The 14,216-nt window shown below is 43.4% G+C and overlaps 1 protein-coding gene and 1 long non-coding RNA gene across 6 annotated transcripts in view; one reads left to right on the top strand and one right to left on the bottom strand.

Moving 5' to 3' along the window:
• Positions 1-5,072: 5,072 nt before the first annotated feature.
• LOC122167781 lies at positions 5,073-12,683 on the bottom strand. Of its 2 annotated transcripts, none has more exons than XR_006171096.1 (2): positions 12,462-12,683; positions 5,073-9,077 (listed from the first exon to the last, which is right to left on the bottom strand). It is a non-coding gene; the product is annotated as an uncharacterized LOC122167781 (long non-coding RNA). The 2 variants fall into 2 exon arrangements; XR_006171097.1 differs by having other exon boundaries at positions 5,073-9,044.
• MSRA (methionine sulfoxide reductase A) overlaps positions 12,458-14,216 on the top strand; it is a 262,146-nt gene continuing 260,387 nt past the window's right edge. For 2 of the 4 annotated variants that reach the window (XM_042832591.1, XM_042832589.1), the window contains exon 1: positions 12,458-12,620. In XM_042832591.1, the coding sequence (XP_042688525.1) occupies positions 12,494-12,620 (127 nt within the window). In that variant the 5' untranslated portion in view covers positions 12,458-12,493. The remainder of the gene's footprint in view (positions 12,621-14,216) is intronic. The other 2 variants (XM_042832590.1, XM_042832592.1) reach the window with 2 other exon arrangements.

The raw sequence follows: 14,216 nt of genomic DNA, 5'->3' as shown, positions 1-14,216 counted from the left end.
AGTATGAATTTAAAGGGGGCTGGTTGTCCGGAAATAGAATCTTGGCCAAGGATTGACCAGGATTACCCATCCCCGGCAGAACCCAAGGCCAGGCTAGATGGGGCTTTGGACAACCTGATTTGATGGGAGACGTCCCTGCCCATGGCAAGGGTTGGAGTTAGGTGGGCTTAAATGAGGTCTGAGAAGGGGTGAATCCTGGCTCCACCTCTTCTGGTCACTCAGGTGCATTGCTTGCACCTGATCTCCTCTAGGTTGGCCCTGCCTTCCCTCTAGGTGTTCAATCACTGTCTCAAGCTGTGACTTAGCATTTCCACTATAGCATCATAGCTAATTTCTGGGGAGAAGATAATCAGGACACCATTGAGAAAATGCAAAGTTACACAGGATTAATGTATACTCCTGGAGGAGCATTATCACAGTAAATAAAACTTGAAAGGCACAGCAGATGAATAAGTTAACTGTATTGATAAAACAACAGTCATGTCAACAGAATGCAGTTCCACACCCAAGAGGAGAATGTAATATAGGGTTACTGATGGATTGCTTGACCATAGCAAGGACAAAGTCCAAGATGTCCCAAAGAAGAACACTGTGGGACTACAAGATGCAGTAATAAGGCAAAAAGTCATGTACTCTGAGTAAACACAATGACAAAATATGATGCTGAGGCTCAATATTTAGACACCTATGAGAACTACTTCTTGGAGATGTAGTCAGGGGCGAAGGAACTCTTTGTGCAGCCTACATTTGCTACGGTGATATTAAAAAGCTGCTTTTGTGAGAAGCTGTAATGCAGTGAGATTTGGTATTGTAGGAAGAAGGCAGCCAAAAATATCATCAGTGCAGGCTTGGATATAGCAGAGACCTATGAAAAATGATAATTTTTTAAAAGGAAATTAATAGGAGCCAGAAACGGGTGAGATGTTTGCAAACAGCATGGATGTTGTTTAAAGACACCATAATAAAGGCTCAGAGAAAATACATGGTATGTATCAGAAAAGATTTTTTAAAAGACCAGAAGAAAGCTACTGTAGTTAAGGATCAGAGCACAGGAGACCATTACAAGCAAGAAGTCTTCGTGTTCAAACAAGGCAAAAATACAGAGCACGCATTCTCCTAAAAAAGGTAAAATAAGAAGATTCGAAGAATACCTTTCTAGCATCATGAAAAGATTATTAATCCTTTTCCAAATATGACTGGGTTTGAAAACCTGTCAGGCAGCGTGAAGAGCCAGAGGACTGAGGTTTATGGTGAATAACTTCAGGTCTGCAGGATGCAGTGGATGCATGAAATAATGCTAAAGCAATTTGAATATGAAACTACTAGATTGGCAAATATGTTGCTGGACTTCTCACATCTCAGAGAATCGTGGCACGGCTGAGATTTCAGGCACCTTTGGGTCCATCTGGTCCAATCACCCCTGAGAAGGAGCACTTTGAGCAGGATGCCTGGGACCTTGTGAAACTGGGGAAGAGTCCACGTGGCTTTTGCAGACTGGAGTCTTGTTTAACAGAACTGTCAGCTCTCTGCAGCACCAACTATCGTGCCAGTCTGGTTGGTGTTGTCCTTGCAGGTTTTCAAAAGCCACTACTAAAAGCTGCTGAGTGCAAGAGGGCATGGGCATGATTATTACAGGAGGTAAAAAGTCTTTCACTGATTAGAGGATGAACAAAGTGTTTTCACAAGATAGGGATGGCTAACAGGATCCTAGCACTGGGACATGGACTATTGGGCAAATCTGAAGTTACTCGACTATTCGCTGATGATTTGAGGATGTGCAAATGAAAACCATTTGCAGAAACCTCATAGCTCCAAGAGGGTGGGTGATAAAATGGCAGCTGAGGTTCTGTGCTGTCATGGCAAATTAAAGCACATGGGGAAAAGCAGCTCTAAAACTCTGACAAGTGCTGGTGCTGAGGAGGGGCTGTCAGCAGAGATGTGATCTCAGAGCGGAGGCAGACAGGGCCATGAAAACATCAGAAAACCATTGCTCAGACAGAAATAAAAAGATTTCTTTTCCCCTCCAAATAATAAACTGAATGTTAGGAGCTGCTAGGAAGTGAAATAATAATAAAAGAAAACCCATTGTTTCACATTTCTAAGACCACATCTGGCGAAATGCATCCAGTTTTTAGTCTCCCCATCACAAAAATCATGTTGACAAACTGGAGTGAGACTATTGGTGCCCTCAACATTCCTAAAGAAATGGAGTACACAAAATATGAGGAAAGGTTAAAGGAATTGAGATTAATCTTATGAAAACAAGGCTGAGTGGATTTTGTTGCCACCTTCAACTGCCTTAATGGAAATGTTCAGAAGACTGAGCCAAAGTCTTTTTGTAGGTGCAGAGAGGACGAGGTTCAAGTGCACACAGGCAGCAGCAAGGGTGGTTCTGGTTAGACAGATGGAAAAAGAATCCTTACTATAAGGTAACCAAACACTGAATGGGCAAAGGAATTGCCACCCTTGGGATACTCAAAGCCCAGATGAACAAAGGCTGTGAGCCGTCTGGGCTAATCTGGCCCTCCTTTGAGTGTAGGATTCGACAAAGATCCCTCTATCTACTTATCACTCCAGTGTTGCATTGCAACTCTGTAAGTCATGGCCATGCAGGTGGCAACCGTGCTCATGGCAAGGGATTGGAACTAGATGAGCTATAAGCCCTTTCCAACCCAAGCCATACTATGTGCCCTCACATCTTGTAGAACATACGCTTACAGAAAAAAAGAAATAAAATTCTACCACTATTTTCTAGTGGGCTCATTCAGAAAAGATTACTCAGCAGACTGGGTCCCCCTGCTAAGGCTACACCAATGCAAGGCTTGGCCTAGCCTAGCATTTTCTATAGTATGCTATATTGGGGAAACAGAGAGCCCAGTCCTTCCTGTGGCCTTGAATGCTGCTTCCATGCGTTGGCACGTCTCTTGCCTGGTGACATGTTTCTATAGGTGAAGTAAAAGTGCTCAAGGTGGAAGCTGTTGGCAGAGAAAGGGAAAAGCTGCTGCCAGGGCCTCTGAGCCTCACGGTTCTGAAAGCTCCTCTCTTCCCCATCTGCCTTTCTAACCAGCAGAGCATTCTGCAACGTCTGTATTTAATTCTGGCAGGTTGTGAAGGGCAGAGGGGGGAGAAGCAGTGGGTTTTGTACCAGTTATCATTCTATCCAGTGGCAAGCTATACTTTACGTTGGGGAAAGATGACTAGACGCATGCTTTTGTGACATCAAGTTAGATCTTGGGATGTTGAAAATAATAGGAAAAATGCATTTCCTGTTAACTACTCTAGGAGCAGCTTGCACATTTCTGAAAGCAGATGGCATGATGTATATTAAATTATCACTTATGTCGGGGGGCTTATTTTAAGGATGGAAGTGTCGTCTCTTGGTGTCTGTGCCAGAACTGCTCATCCCCAAATGAGGGTTTTTGCATGCCTCTAGCTATCCTGGAAAATACTTGAAGGAACACACCCTCCCAAAGACAGGTTAAAACTGTACCATCGTCTTCTTGTTTTGCATCTTTCAGTGGAAAGGGAAAGCGGTTTTTAAAACCCACTTTAAAAAAGAAGGGTCCAAACTTGCATGAACTGAAACAAAAGCAAATTGCAGATTTCATTGTAAATCTCCTCCATGTAGCTGAAGGGTTGCATTGACAAAAATAACATGAATAAGTGGCGCAAAAATGCCTTGTAAAGAAGTCTAAAGCAAATGTTGAGCCATCAACAATATTTATAACCTCTCACACTCGGAATAGAAGATACCAAGGGACTGCAATTACAGAGATATGACAAATGCTGAATTTTTAATGACTCCAGCTGTAGGACCCTTCATCGTCTGAGAACACTGCAGCTGGGAGTCATAACCTCAGTTTTATCCATGTACATTGGTCCTATCTTATGCACTGTCCAGTTTCTCCGTAAGAAATATTGCTATTGACCACCTACAGAGTTATGTTCAGTTTTGCAGATATCTAAGTTCCATTTTTCACCTTGTTTTGCTCCTCTCCATAGTCTAGGCTCATGATAGACTACTCTTCTGTCTCACTTGCAATGCTTTGCACTCATTCTGATGCCTTATGCCACTCAATTGTCAAAACACACTCTTCTGTGAATGAACTGCACTTTAATCCTCTTCACACCACTATTTCTAAATTAGTCTAGTAATTCTATCCCACCACCATGTAAAACTCCATCCAAGAATCAGCTCCTGCACAGGACTCACTATGGGTTTGAGATACTCTGTCTCATTTGGAATATAAGCCCCCGGGGGCACGAGAGGTGACCAAGTCCCATTGATTGCCCTAGGACTGAAATATGTAGAGAACCTACAGAATTTCAATGCCTCAGTATGTTTGAAGATCTGGACCTGTGCCTTCCTGCACGTGCTGCAAAGCAATACGATCCATAGCAATTCCAGTAACAAATGGAATCTAAAAGTCAGTATGTTGTGTATAATAGTTTAGTATGTGTTCTGATCTATTTTACATATCCTGTTAACTTATTTCCCTCCAAATATACTGTTACCTAGTACTTAATTTCTCTTTCAAGCGACCAGCTGCTCTCAGAAAATGTCTTGATATTTCGGTTCCATTTGAGGTGTGTCTTAACCCACTTTACTATGATTTCTCCAATCTTAAACATAGGACCTGTCTCCTTCTGAGCACCTGAGCACAATTTGCCAAGCAATGACAGGCTCTGCTGTGCATCCATTCCCAGAAGAGCCTTCTGTGCTACAGTTCAATAATCACTATTATTCCTGGATGGCAAAGCAAAGTAAGATATCTCTGGCCAAAACAGTGAAAACTTCTCATCACCTTTAATGAAGCACCGGTTTTATGTTACTTTCACGTGCTTTGCCTACGCAAGTCGATGAGAAAGCAGCTCACGTTCCTGACCTGCTGCAGTGGAGGCAGGAGCCCAGCAGAGGGCTCAGGAAGCAGCCGCCAGCCCTGGGAAGCATCAGCATCCCTGGGAAGGTGCTGGGCAGGCGAGGCAGGGCCCGAGGGAAGAGCTCATCTGTTCAATCATATTCACCGTGCTCCTTAAAACATCTCATACAGCATTAGCAAATAAACAAGCAGTCCCGACAACATCAGCTTTTATTACCGTGGATAGTGTCATACATGTATTTTTAATCTTTGCCTGGGTATTTCTTACAAACTTTATTAATAAGAGGGAATGCTGCTGCACAGTAATATATGATTGCACTTAAAGCTTATGAAGCTCCCCTTTGGTTTTATAGCATCGGCACAGCAGGCTGTACTGAGCACCACATGAACGCATTTATAAAAAGCTTATTACAGCATATAGCACGAGAGCCCCTTTTTAAAGCCCTGTATGGGAAACCAGCACTACTAAATGTGATTATTTCCTTTAGCAAGGCCGTGTAAACAATTCTGTCATTTGTTTTTCTAAAGTCATCAGTGCCACTGCATACAATCCAGCAACAGCTGACAAAGCCAAGGAATCGACAAGACACTGTGCAAAGCATTGAGAGAACATCATCAGCCCGTGTTGACGTTGCAGAGGTCTCCGAGCATTTCCGAGGGATGGCATCTTCTGAATGTGGTATCGATGTATCAGCTCCAACCTTCCACTGGCAGAATTTTCCACCTAAAAAACTTAATCGATTCCATTAGCTTTACTATTATTATTATTATTTTTAATTGCATAGCTTTAACTTCAGATGAAAACAACCACGAAGAGAGCCACGATATTTAGATTAAGTGTTTTTCCATGCATATAAGCAAAGCAGGCTGCCAAAAACACACGCCAGTAGTACATTTTCTGCTATCTAATCTATTACAAGGCATCCTGATAGGAAAAAACGCCCTTGCTTTATTGGTTAGAGAAGTGATGTTTTTACAGATTTCAGAGATATGCGATGCTATCTGCGGAATTTAAGTGGGTCTTCCTTGTTATGGCAGATTATGAAGGAAATCCAGTTATACACCATTTGTCCGTATTTGCAAGGCAGATCACACGGCAGCTGTAACACAGCAGCTGCCCTCGTGCAAGGTTACTCTGAAGTAGAGGGACAGGCTGCAAGTTAGCACTCTGTGGCTTCTTCACTATGGCTACTTTAAACAAACAGAAGACCTCAATACACTTTAGGCACTTGTACGGATTTATGTGAGCGGACTTAAGACTTTTCTATGTCTTGGAAGAACTTAAGTCAATGCATAAAATAAGAAAACATTTTACTGCAAAATTCTGCAATTTTTTCTAGGTAGATAGAGGGAAAAAAACCATACCATATCTAATTCTGGTTATCAGAAGATATCTGTTTCAAGCTATTCAGAAGAACACCTTCTGCTGTGAACTAGAAGAAATAAACTTGAGTCCAGCCTATCTGCTTTCCTATGCTATTTTAAGAAGGGATGAATTATGTTCTGGAGATTGATCTTCTTTTGGTATGGGTGATGCTTAGAAGCTCAGTTTGGATGAGATGCCAGATCTGAGGTTGGGTGATATCAGATACACCCAAAGCTTTTTTTTTCCTGTTCTCATCTGCCCCACTTTATTTCTATCCATGAAGAGCATTCTGCATAACCAGCATTGAAGGGGACAGAAACACAGAAACTCCAAGGTGAAAGATGCAGAGGATATTCATTGAAAAATGCATCAACAATATAATTTCACCAAGGGAAGGGCCATTATCATGATGGTTTCTGGTGAAATCCATATTGAAATCTAAACTGATGGTGCAGCACAGGCCACTGAACGTACTGAGTAATTTGTCCTCTCAGACTAGAAACTGGAATTGACCTACAGAGTACTTTGTACCACAGCTGGAAATTATGATTAAAAAAACCCCAGGGCTGAGCCTCAGCTGCTGGTAACTGCTTTTAAGCCCAGCACATTTAAAGAGCTGAGAGAAGCCACACCACCCAAGAAGACATCTGTAAACTGGCCAGCTGCTAACTCCTGGTTATTGGGAGAGCTCTAAGGCTGATTCACGTAGAAACATTGATGGACAGACCCCAAAATGCTCGTCTGCATCACCCTGGCTTGTTTGAACATATTGGGATCAGCTGTAAAGATGCATCCTGAACCTTCACAGAGAGGGAACCAATGCTTATGTGCTCTGATAGGAAGGAAAACTTGCAGATAGCATACTTGCTTCATTAGCTTTTTTACATAAACGCCATGTTGAAATGGAAAAAACAAAGAACAACCTGTGTAAGCACACTGCTGGTATCCTGCATTTTTGCCTTCTCCCTGGCATGCACAGTACTCTATTGAATTGTCCCTTGTTTTTTATGCTCTTCTGTAAATCCCAAATCACTGCACTACTCTGAGGTACAATGCTGATGGCTCTTCCACGTCAGTTCCATTTTTAGTGTAAATTATGTAGCTTAATCTGTATCCAAACTCTCATCTAGATCACAAATGGAAGGCACGTGAATGACTGATTAATCTTCCCTCCTCTCTCTAGAAAGTGTTCCATGCAGATTGCTTTACTGTATTATCATCTTCACTGTCCATCTGGGTAACAGATACAGCTGTTGATACAGGAATTCATGTCTGTTGCTTCCAAAAAGAATTGTGGTACTTAAAATCTCCAGCTCCCTTGATTGAAAAATCTCCTGAGAAGCAGTTCATGTCTCTTTGCTAAAAGTGGGGAAGCAGCAGGTTTGTCCTGATGAAAATATGTTCATTTTCAGAGATCTCATTACCTAACTAGCCACAAAATGTGACCGCAGTGAGGCAACCTTCACAGGGTTGGCATGTTTACAGCAGTGTCACATAGGCTTCAGTTCTGAGCTCCATTATTTGACATTTCTAACAACTATAGAGAGGAATATAGACAGTAATTTCCAACTGCTAGCAGTTGACCCAAAAACTGCACAAGTGGTAGTAACAAAGACTATTAGAAATTGGTACAAGACCATCCTATTAATTTAAAGGAGGCCAAGGAAAGACATAGAACATAGTTTCCTATATATTTGCCATAATCCATGTATTTCTATACATTGGTAATAAATTCCTGAAGAGACCTTGGCCAGTAGCCTTGCAGGGCTGCAAGGTTATCACTGACTGCCCTTGGATGTATGAACACAAAACCTTGCAGAAATCAGGAAACCATATAAGATCTGTACTTGCTTTGTTGTGACCAGTACCAGAACACTGCACTAATTATTCATATCTCCATCAGATTGGGTAACGAAATAAATTATTAAATAAGGAAATATGTCAACTAAAAACCTGGAGAGGGTTCAAAGAAGGGCAATGACAATACTTGCAGAATTAGAAAACAAGAAATCTCTTCATGCAAGGAAAGATAAGCTATGATTCCATGGAAGCCGAACGAAAAATAAAGTGTGTGTTTCTAACAGCAAGTAAGCACTGAATAAACCACCAAAGCTCAGGGATCCTCTATTGCTACACGTTATAAAATCAAAAAACAAAAACCGAAACAGTGCTCTTCCAGAAGATACACACTGCAACAGAAACCTGGCTGTACAGCATTACTACCATAGGATAGTCAGTAGGGGGGTGGAGGGGTAGGGGAAGATAGTCACAGGGGCTCCACTGGTTGCAAAACACAGCAAATTTTGCTACAATGGAACAACAATTATCCAAAAAGGTGAGCAAATCCTGCTCCAACAGCAAGGATCATATACAGTAAATGTCAACTGTATTTTGACCCATTCCTAAAAAATGGAATGACTGGGAATCTGTGCATAGCTCTGCCTAGAAGGACACAGTAAGTTCATATTCCCTTTCCTCCTGTTTTCTCCTTTGCACCTTTCTTCTTCACACTGATTTCCTGAAGGTCTTCAGCACACACTGTAAAATGGTTGCACTAGGAATACCGTGATTATTAAACGGGAATCCAAGCAACAGGCAGGCACTTCAGTGGGATTTTTTTTCTGATATACTTCTTAATTCATGTGTTGCCAGATACGAAGTCCACATTTCAGCATGAAGCGCAGTATATTATCAATACAAAGATAATTGGGTTCTGCTGCTTGCTCAGACAGGCAAATTCTTGGTATGAAAACTTTAAAAATCTACGGTGTCATGTTTAGACTCTTCCATCTCAGCCTCTAGAATGAGAAAAGGGGATAGTTCACACTTTCCTGCAATATAAAGGAGATTTAACAAATTAAAAAAGTATTCTGTTTCCACGGAGGGAAGAAGCACTAAGAACTTCTGTAAACCAGCAGTTTCTATTTGTTAAGTGGCATCATGGCTTATTACTATTTAATACTTAGGATCCAGCTCCGAAGCAGGAACACAGTGTGTGAAGTGCCATACAAACACAGAATGAAAGACTGTTTCCTGCCCTTAATAGCTGTAATCGAAATGCTTCAGCAGCCCTGCTATCTGTCACTGCTCTAACCACTGTTTTGGAGTCTCAGTGTCAATCCTTTAGCGCCCTGCTCTGCTGCTGTCAGCTTCACAAATGAAGCAGCTGAATGCAATGGGTGACAAAGCAGTTTTTCTTGTAACAAAGAACACCTCTGATTTAACAGACATAATTTAAATACATGCAGGCAGCAAATACAGCATGGAAGGCCACTGGGAACACTGAGCAGAGGGGATGCTGGCTTTTCAGAGAGCGTAAGGGCCCTGAAAGGTCTCAGCCACTTCATCTGCAGACTGAATTGCCCAAACAGAAGTCTGTTTTTCTGTCCTTCACCTCTGATTGACCTCGATTCATGCAAGGAAGATGGCAATGAAAATGGAACCACTCACAACGAGGCAGCAGGAGTGCTCACAGTAAAAGATTCAGGTTGGGCATTCACAGTTTCATCGACAGACACATTAACTCTTACAGTAAAAACTGCACTGCTGTCCATCGAAACATTAACCATTGAATTTTTTTTAGATGCACGTCCTTGGCAGAGAGTGAAGTGAGTATAGAAATACATGCAGAAATGGAAAAAAATGGAGTAGAATTATTTGCTACCAGTCCAGTGGATGTCATCATTTTTAGTGGCTTCTAAGAGCTGGGAATCATCAGTGTAGGTGATGCTATAAATAAGAGAATATGTTTTAAATGGAATTCAGTTTTTCACCAAACATTTCCAATTTTTTGAAATGTATACCATCGAAATATCACAGTTATCCATCATATGCATCTCTACGTTTACTTCTTTAATGGATTTTCTTTAAGCCACTGCAGATTTTAGGATATCACCTAAGGTCCTACTTCTCAATGATTCTAACTGAATAGAAATATATAGAAAACTCCAAATGGACTGCAAACAAGGGACTACTTGTGCTCAAAGAGGATATTGTTTCATGCACAGGAACTACAGAAAACCTGCCTTAAGTTGGACTAGATGATTTCCAGAACTCCCTTCCAACCCCTACAATTCTGTTATTCTGTGAATCTGAAGATAGAGATGGGACAGCTCATTTCTCAGGTCCCCATTTGAGATATGAATTTTATAGGAAGCCTGGCTCCCACAACATAGATTTCCTGCTTCCCCAGATTCTTTCGGGAGCATCAAGGAATTCTCAGCATTGCTGTAAATATCCACATAAAACATCTCATAAAGCTGAATAAATTCTGTGTCTTAAGAGCATCACATTCTTGTTTGACTGGGAGGTGAATGGCACTTCATTCTTTTGACACAGTACATTTTTGAGGGAATTATCCGGCCCCCCTTAGACTAGACTGTCATTTTATCATATTCTTTTCTATTCAGGCAACAATCCAACTTCTTTACAACCCTCCATATGAATTTTGCATTGAATCACTCTCATTTCCTTCCTATAATGTCTTTGCTTCACATTTGTGCATTATCTTTTCCCTTATTCTAAAATTCATAGTGCAAGGCATCTGTCTAGTTCACAAACTTTATATGTAGTCAGCAATTTTTGTACAAACTTCCCTTCTCCTGACCATGACTTTACAAACAATTCTCTGAAAAACAAAACATCAGTGTTCCAGCTTCTGCATCTTGCACCTTAGGAAATGCACTGCTTGTTGCTGCATACAAAATATGTGTTCTGTGTATTATTTCCTAAAAGATGGAAGATTTTATAATCCATTCACTTCTTGTTCCTGTGTTTTTATTGCAAACATACACATAAGACACTCGTATTGGAAGATTTGTTACTTAGCACATATTCTATATACACATAAAAAACCCAACATGAAATCATGCAAGATTGGCATAGAATCATACAGATTGGAAAAGACCATAAAAATAAATTGTCCAATCATCATAGAATCGCAGAAGGGTTTGGGTTGGAAGGTACCTCTAAGATCATCCAATTCCAACCCACTGCTATAGGCAGGGACACCTCTCTCTAGCCCAGCTTGCTCACGGCCCCATCCAGCCTGGCCTTGAGTCCTTCCATGGAGGGGGCATCCATAGCCTCACTGGGCAACCTGTCCCAGTGTCTCACCACCCTCACAGAGGGTGAAGAAAAGAATTTCTTCCTAATATCTTCTCTCAATCTACCCTATTCCAGTTTAAAGCCATTTTCCCTCGTCCTGTTGTGTTGGCTAAACATGACATAGTGGACTGCTGCAAGATCAGTGGAGTCTAGGGGGAAAAAAAAAGCATTATAAAACATATTACCATACAAAGAACATGTAGCACATTTTTATAAATGTCTATGCCCTTCTCAACCTTCTCATACCCAACTTGGGGCTCAGACAGAAAGCCAGAGAACTGAGGTGTCGTGTACATACCCTGAGAGGGTCACGCAGGTAAAAATCCCTCTGAGCTGTACTGGTGGATGGCAAACTGAATATGAAGCCCAGAAAGCCAATTGTATCCTGGGCTGCATTGGAAGTAGTGTGCCCACTAAGCCAAGGGGGACTCAGCCTGGTCTGGTGGTTGGACAACCCTGCACATAGCAGGGGGGTTGAAACTAGGTGATCACTGTGATTCTTTTCAACCCAGGCCATTCTATGATTCTATAAAGTGAGAGACAGTCTAGAAGTAGAGTCTGGTGTGATAGGACAAGGGGAAATGGTTCCAAACTGAAAAAAGGGAGATTTAAACTGGATTTAAGGAAAAGAACTTTTTACTATAAAGGGTGGTGAGGCAGTGGCACAAGTTGCCAGTGGCACAGGTTGCACAGAGCGGTGCCCCATCCCTGCAGACAGCCAAGGTCAGGCTGGATGGGCTGTGAGCACTGATGGAGCTGTGGGTGTCCCTGTTCAGTGCAGGGAACGGGATAGATGGCCTTGAAGGGTCCCTTCCAACTCAAACTATCCTACGGTTCTAGGACGAAAAGAAAACAACTGCGTATGCGGGTGCAAGAACACAGGCGCTGAGAGCTCCGAGAGACAAAACTCGGCAGGCCGAGCCGAGGGGAGGCCCGGTTTCGGGTGGAAGCGCGGCGAAGCACCGCAGATACACCCCCAGCGAAGGGCCGTCACGGCGCAGCGCAGGGCACGCAGGGCCGCTCGCCAGGGGGCGGGCCTCGCACCTCGCCGCCTCAAGCCCTCCCGCCCTCCCGCCCGCCGGTCCCAACGGCCGCCGCGCGCCGCTCACCCTTCGCCTCCCTTCCCCGCCCTCAGAGGGCGATGCTAACAGCGCCACGGCGCCTCCTCCGGCTCTGCAGCTCCACCTTCAGGATGGGCGAATCGGCCTCCAGGCTGCCGCGGAAGGAAGAGGCGCTCCCCGGCAGGAGCCAGCGCGTCGCGGTGGCAGGTAGGGACCGGACCGGCCGCCCCCCTTCCCCCACACCCGTCCCTGAGGAAAACGAACCCCGGGCCCCGCGGCAGCCCCGCTCTGCCTGCCTCCGCCGCCGCGCATGCGCACGAGGGTGGCGGCGCAGGCGGGGTGGGGCGCAGCGCGGTGGGCGGGAGGGGGATGGCGGCAGTCTCCTCGGTGTTTGAATCCTGAGGGCTCTGTAAAAGGCGTAATAATATCACTTAAGCGTAGCGTGAAGGATCTAACCCAAATGTATGGGAAGTTCTTAGAAAAAGCAGTTTCTTCAGTGACTATTTCTCCCTTGAATTTGAATAAACGTGAGCTTTTAAGTACATAAGGTAGAAACCTTGAATTAAGCAACTAATCCTACCTTCTGTCAGGCAGCCTAGCATGGAAAGCATTGCAAAATGACCGCCATCGATTTTAATAGCAATTAGAGCAGAACCAAAACGCCTCAGCATGTGTTTAGGATGAGAGACAGCGTCCTCATGATGTTCAGGTTCAGGTTGGATGTCTGAGGAGACATTTCTCCTCAGAAGGAGTGCTGATGCCCTGGGATGTTCCATCCTTGTGGGATCACAGTCCCTGGAGGTGCTGCAGAGCTGTGGGGATGTGGCACAATCCAGTATTTGAAGGGAGTGTATAAACAGAAGGGGGAACAGCTGTTCATGAGGGTGAATAGTGATAGGACAAGGGGGAATGGTTTTATTCTGAAACAGGGGATGTTTAGGTTAGAAATACCCAGTGTGAGCCTCTTAAGGCACCGTTAGTGGCTGCTTCCTTTTCCAGTACTGAGAGGGGTTTGTTTCGCTATCATTCTTACACCCTATTCAGCTACTGTAAGATTGACCCTTAATTCTTCCTCTGCCTGCAGAAATGTGTGCTGTAGGCTGCTGACCATCTTGGCCATTGTCATTGCAGACCACTGCACCTTATAACTCAGCCCGCTGCACAGTTTGCTGTATTTGCAATGAGTGTATATTACTGTTTTCTTTTTAACCTGACACTCAGTACAATCCCAGATCCTTTCCAGCAGGGCAGAGTTTGTCTTGCAGCAGTGCTTCTCCTTGTTGACCTTCTTGAAGTTTCTGTTGACACAGGCCTGAAATCTTTCAAGGTCTCCTTGTACTGAAGATCTGCTGTTTGACATGCCCACTCTCATCTTCAATTGAGCATCATTCTCAGACTTGCTGAGCATGTTTTCTGTCACATCACTCATGTTCTTGTTTAAGATATTGAATGATATTGGCCCCAGCATGAGCCCCTGGAGTAACCTGCTGCAGACAAGACATCAAGCTATTGATCACTGCCTTTTGATTTTGGTGATCCTGCCAGTTTTTGATGCATTTAGTGTCAAGTGGACTGTTCTTTCAGCCTGTGCTTTCACAGCTTCCAAATGTTTATGCTGTAAAAGATGGTGTCAGAAGCTAAAGTCAACATGTCACCTGCTGCTTTACCCTAATCTGCATAGCCAGTCCTTTAATTGTAAAAGGCAACCTGTCTGGTCAAGCATGATTTGTCCTGGGTTGAGTTTTCACCAGATGAGATTTTTCTTTCTGGTCTAGAGGGATGCTGGTTTAGCAGGAGGTGTCC

This window comes from Centrocercus urophasianus, unplaced genomic scaffold (assembly GCF_019232065.1).
Source record: "Centrocercus urophasianus isolate 14NV4802_14NV808 unplaced genomic scaffold, USGS_Curo_1.0 seq_39, whole genome shotgun sequence".
Classification (NCBI taxonomy): domain Eukaryota; kingdom Metazoa; phylum Chordata; class Aves; order Galliformes; family Phasianidae; genus Centrocercus; species Centrocercus urophasianus.
Note: the sequence above shows the minus strand (reverse complement) of the source record. Positions and strands in the feature narration are given on the sequence as shown.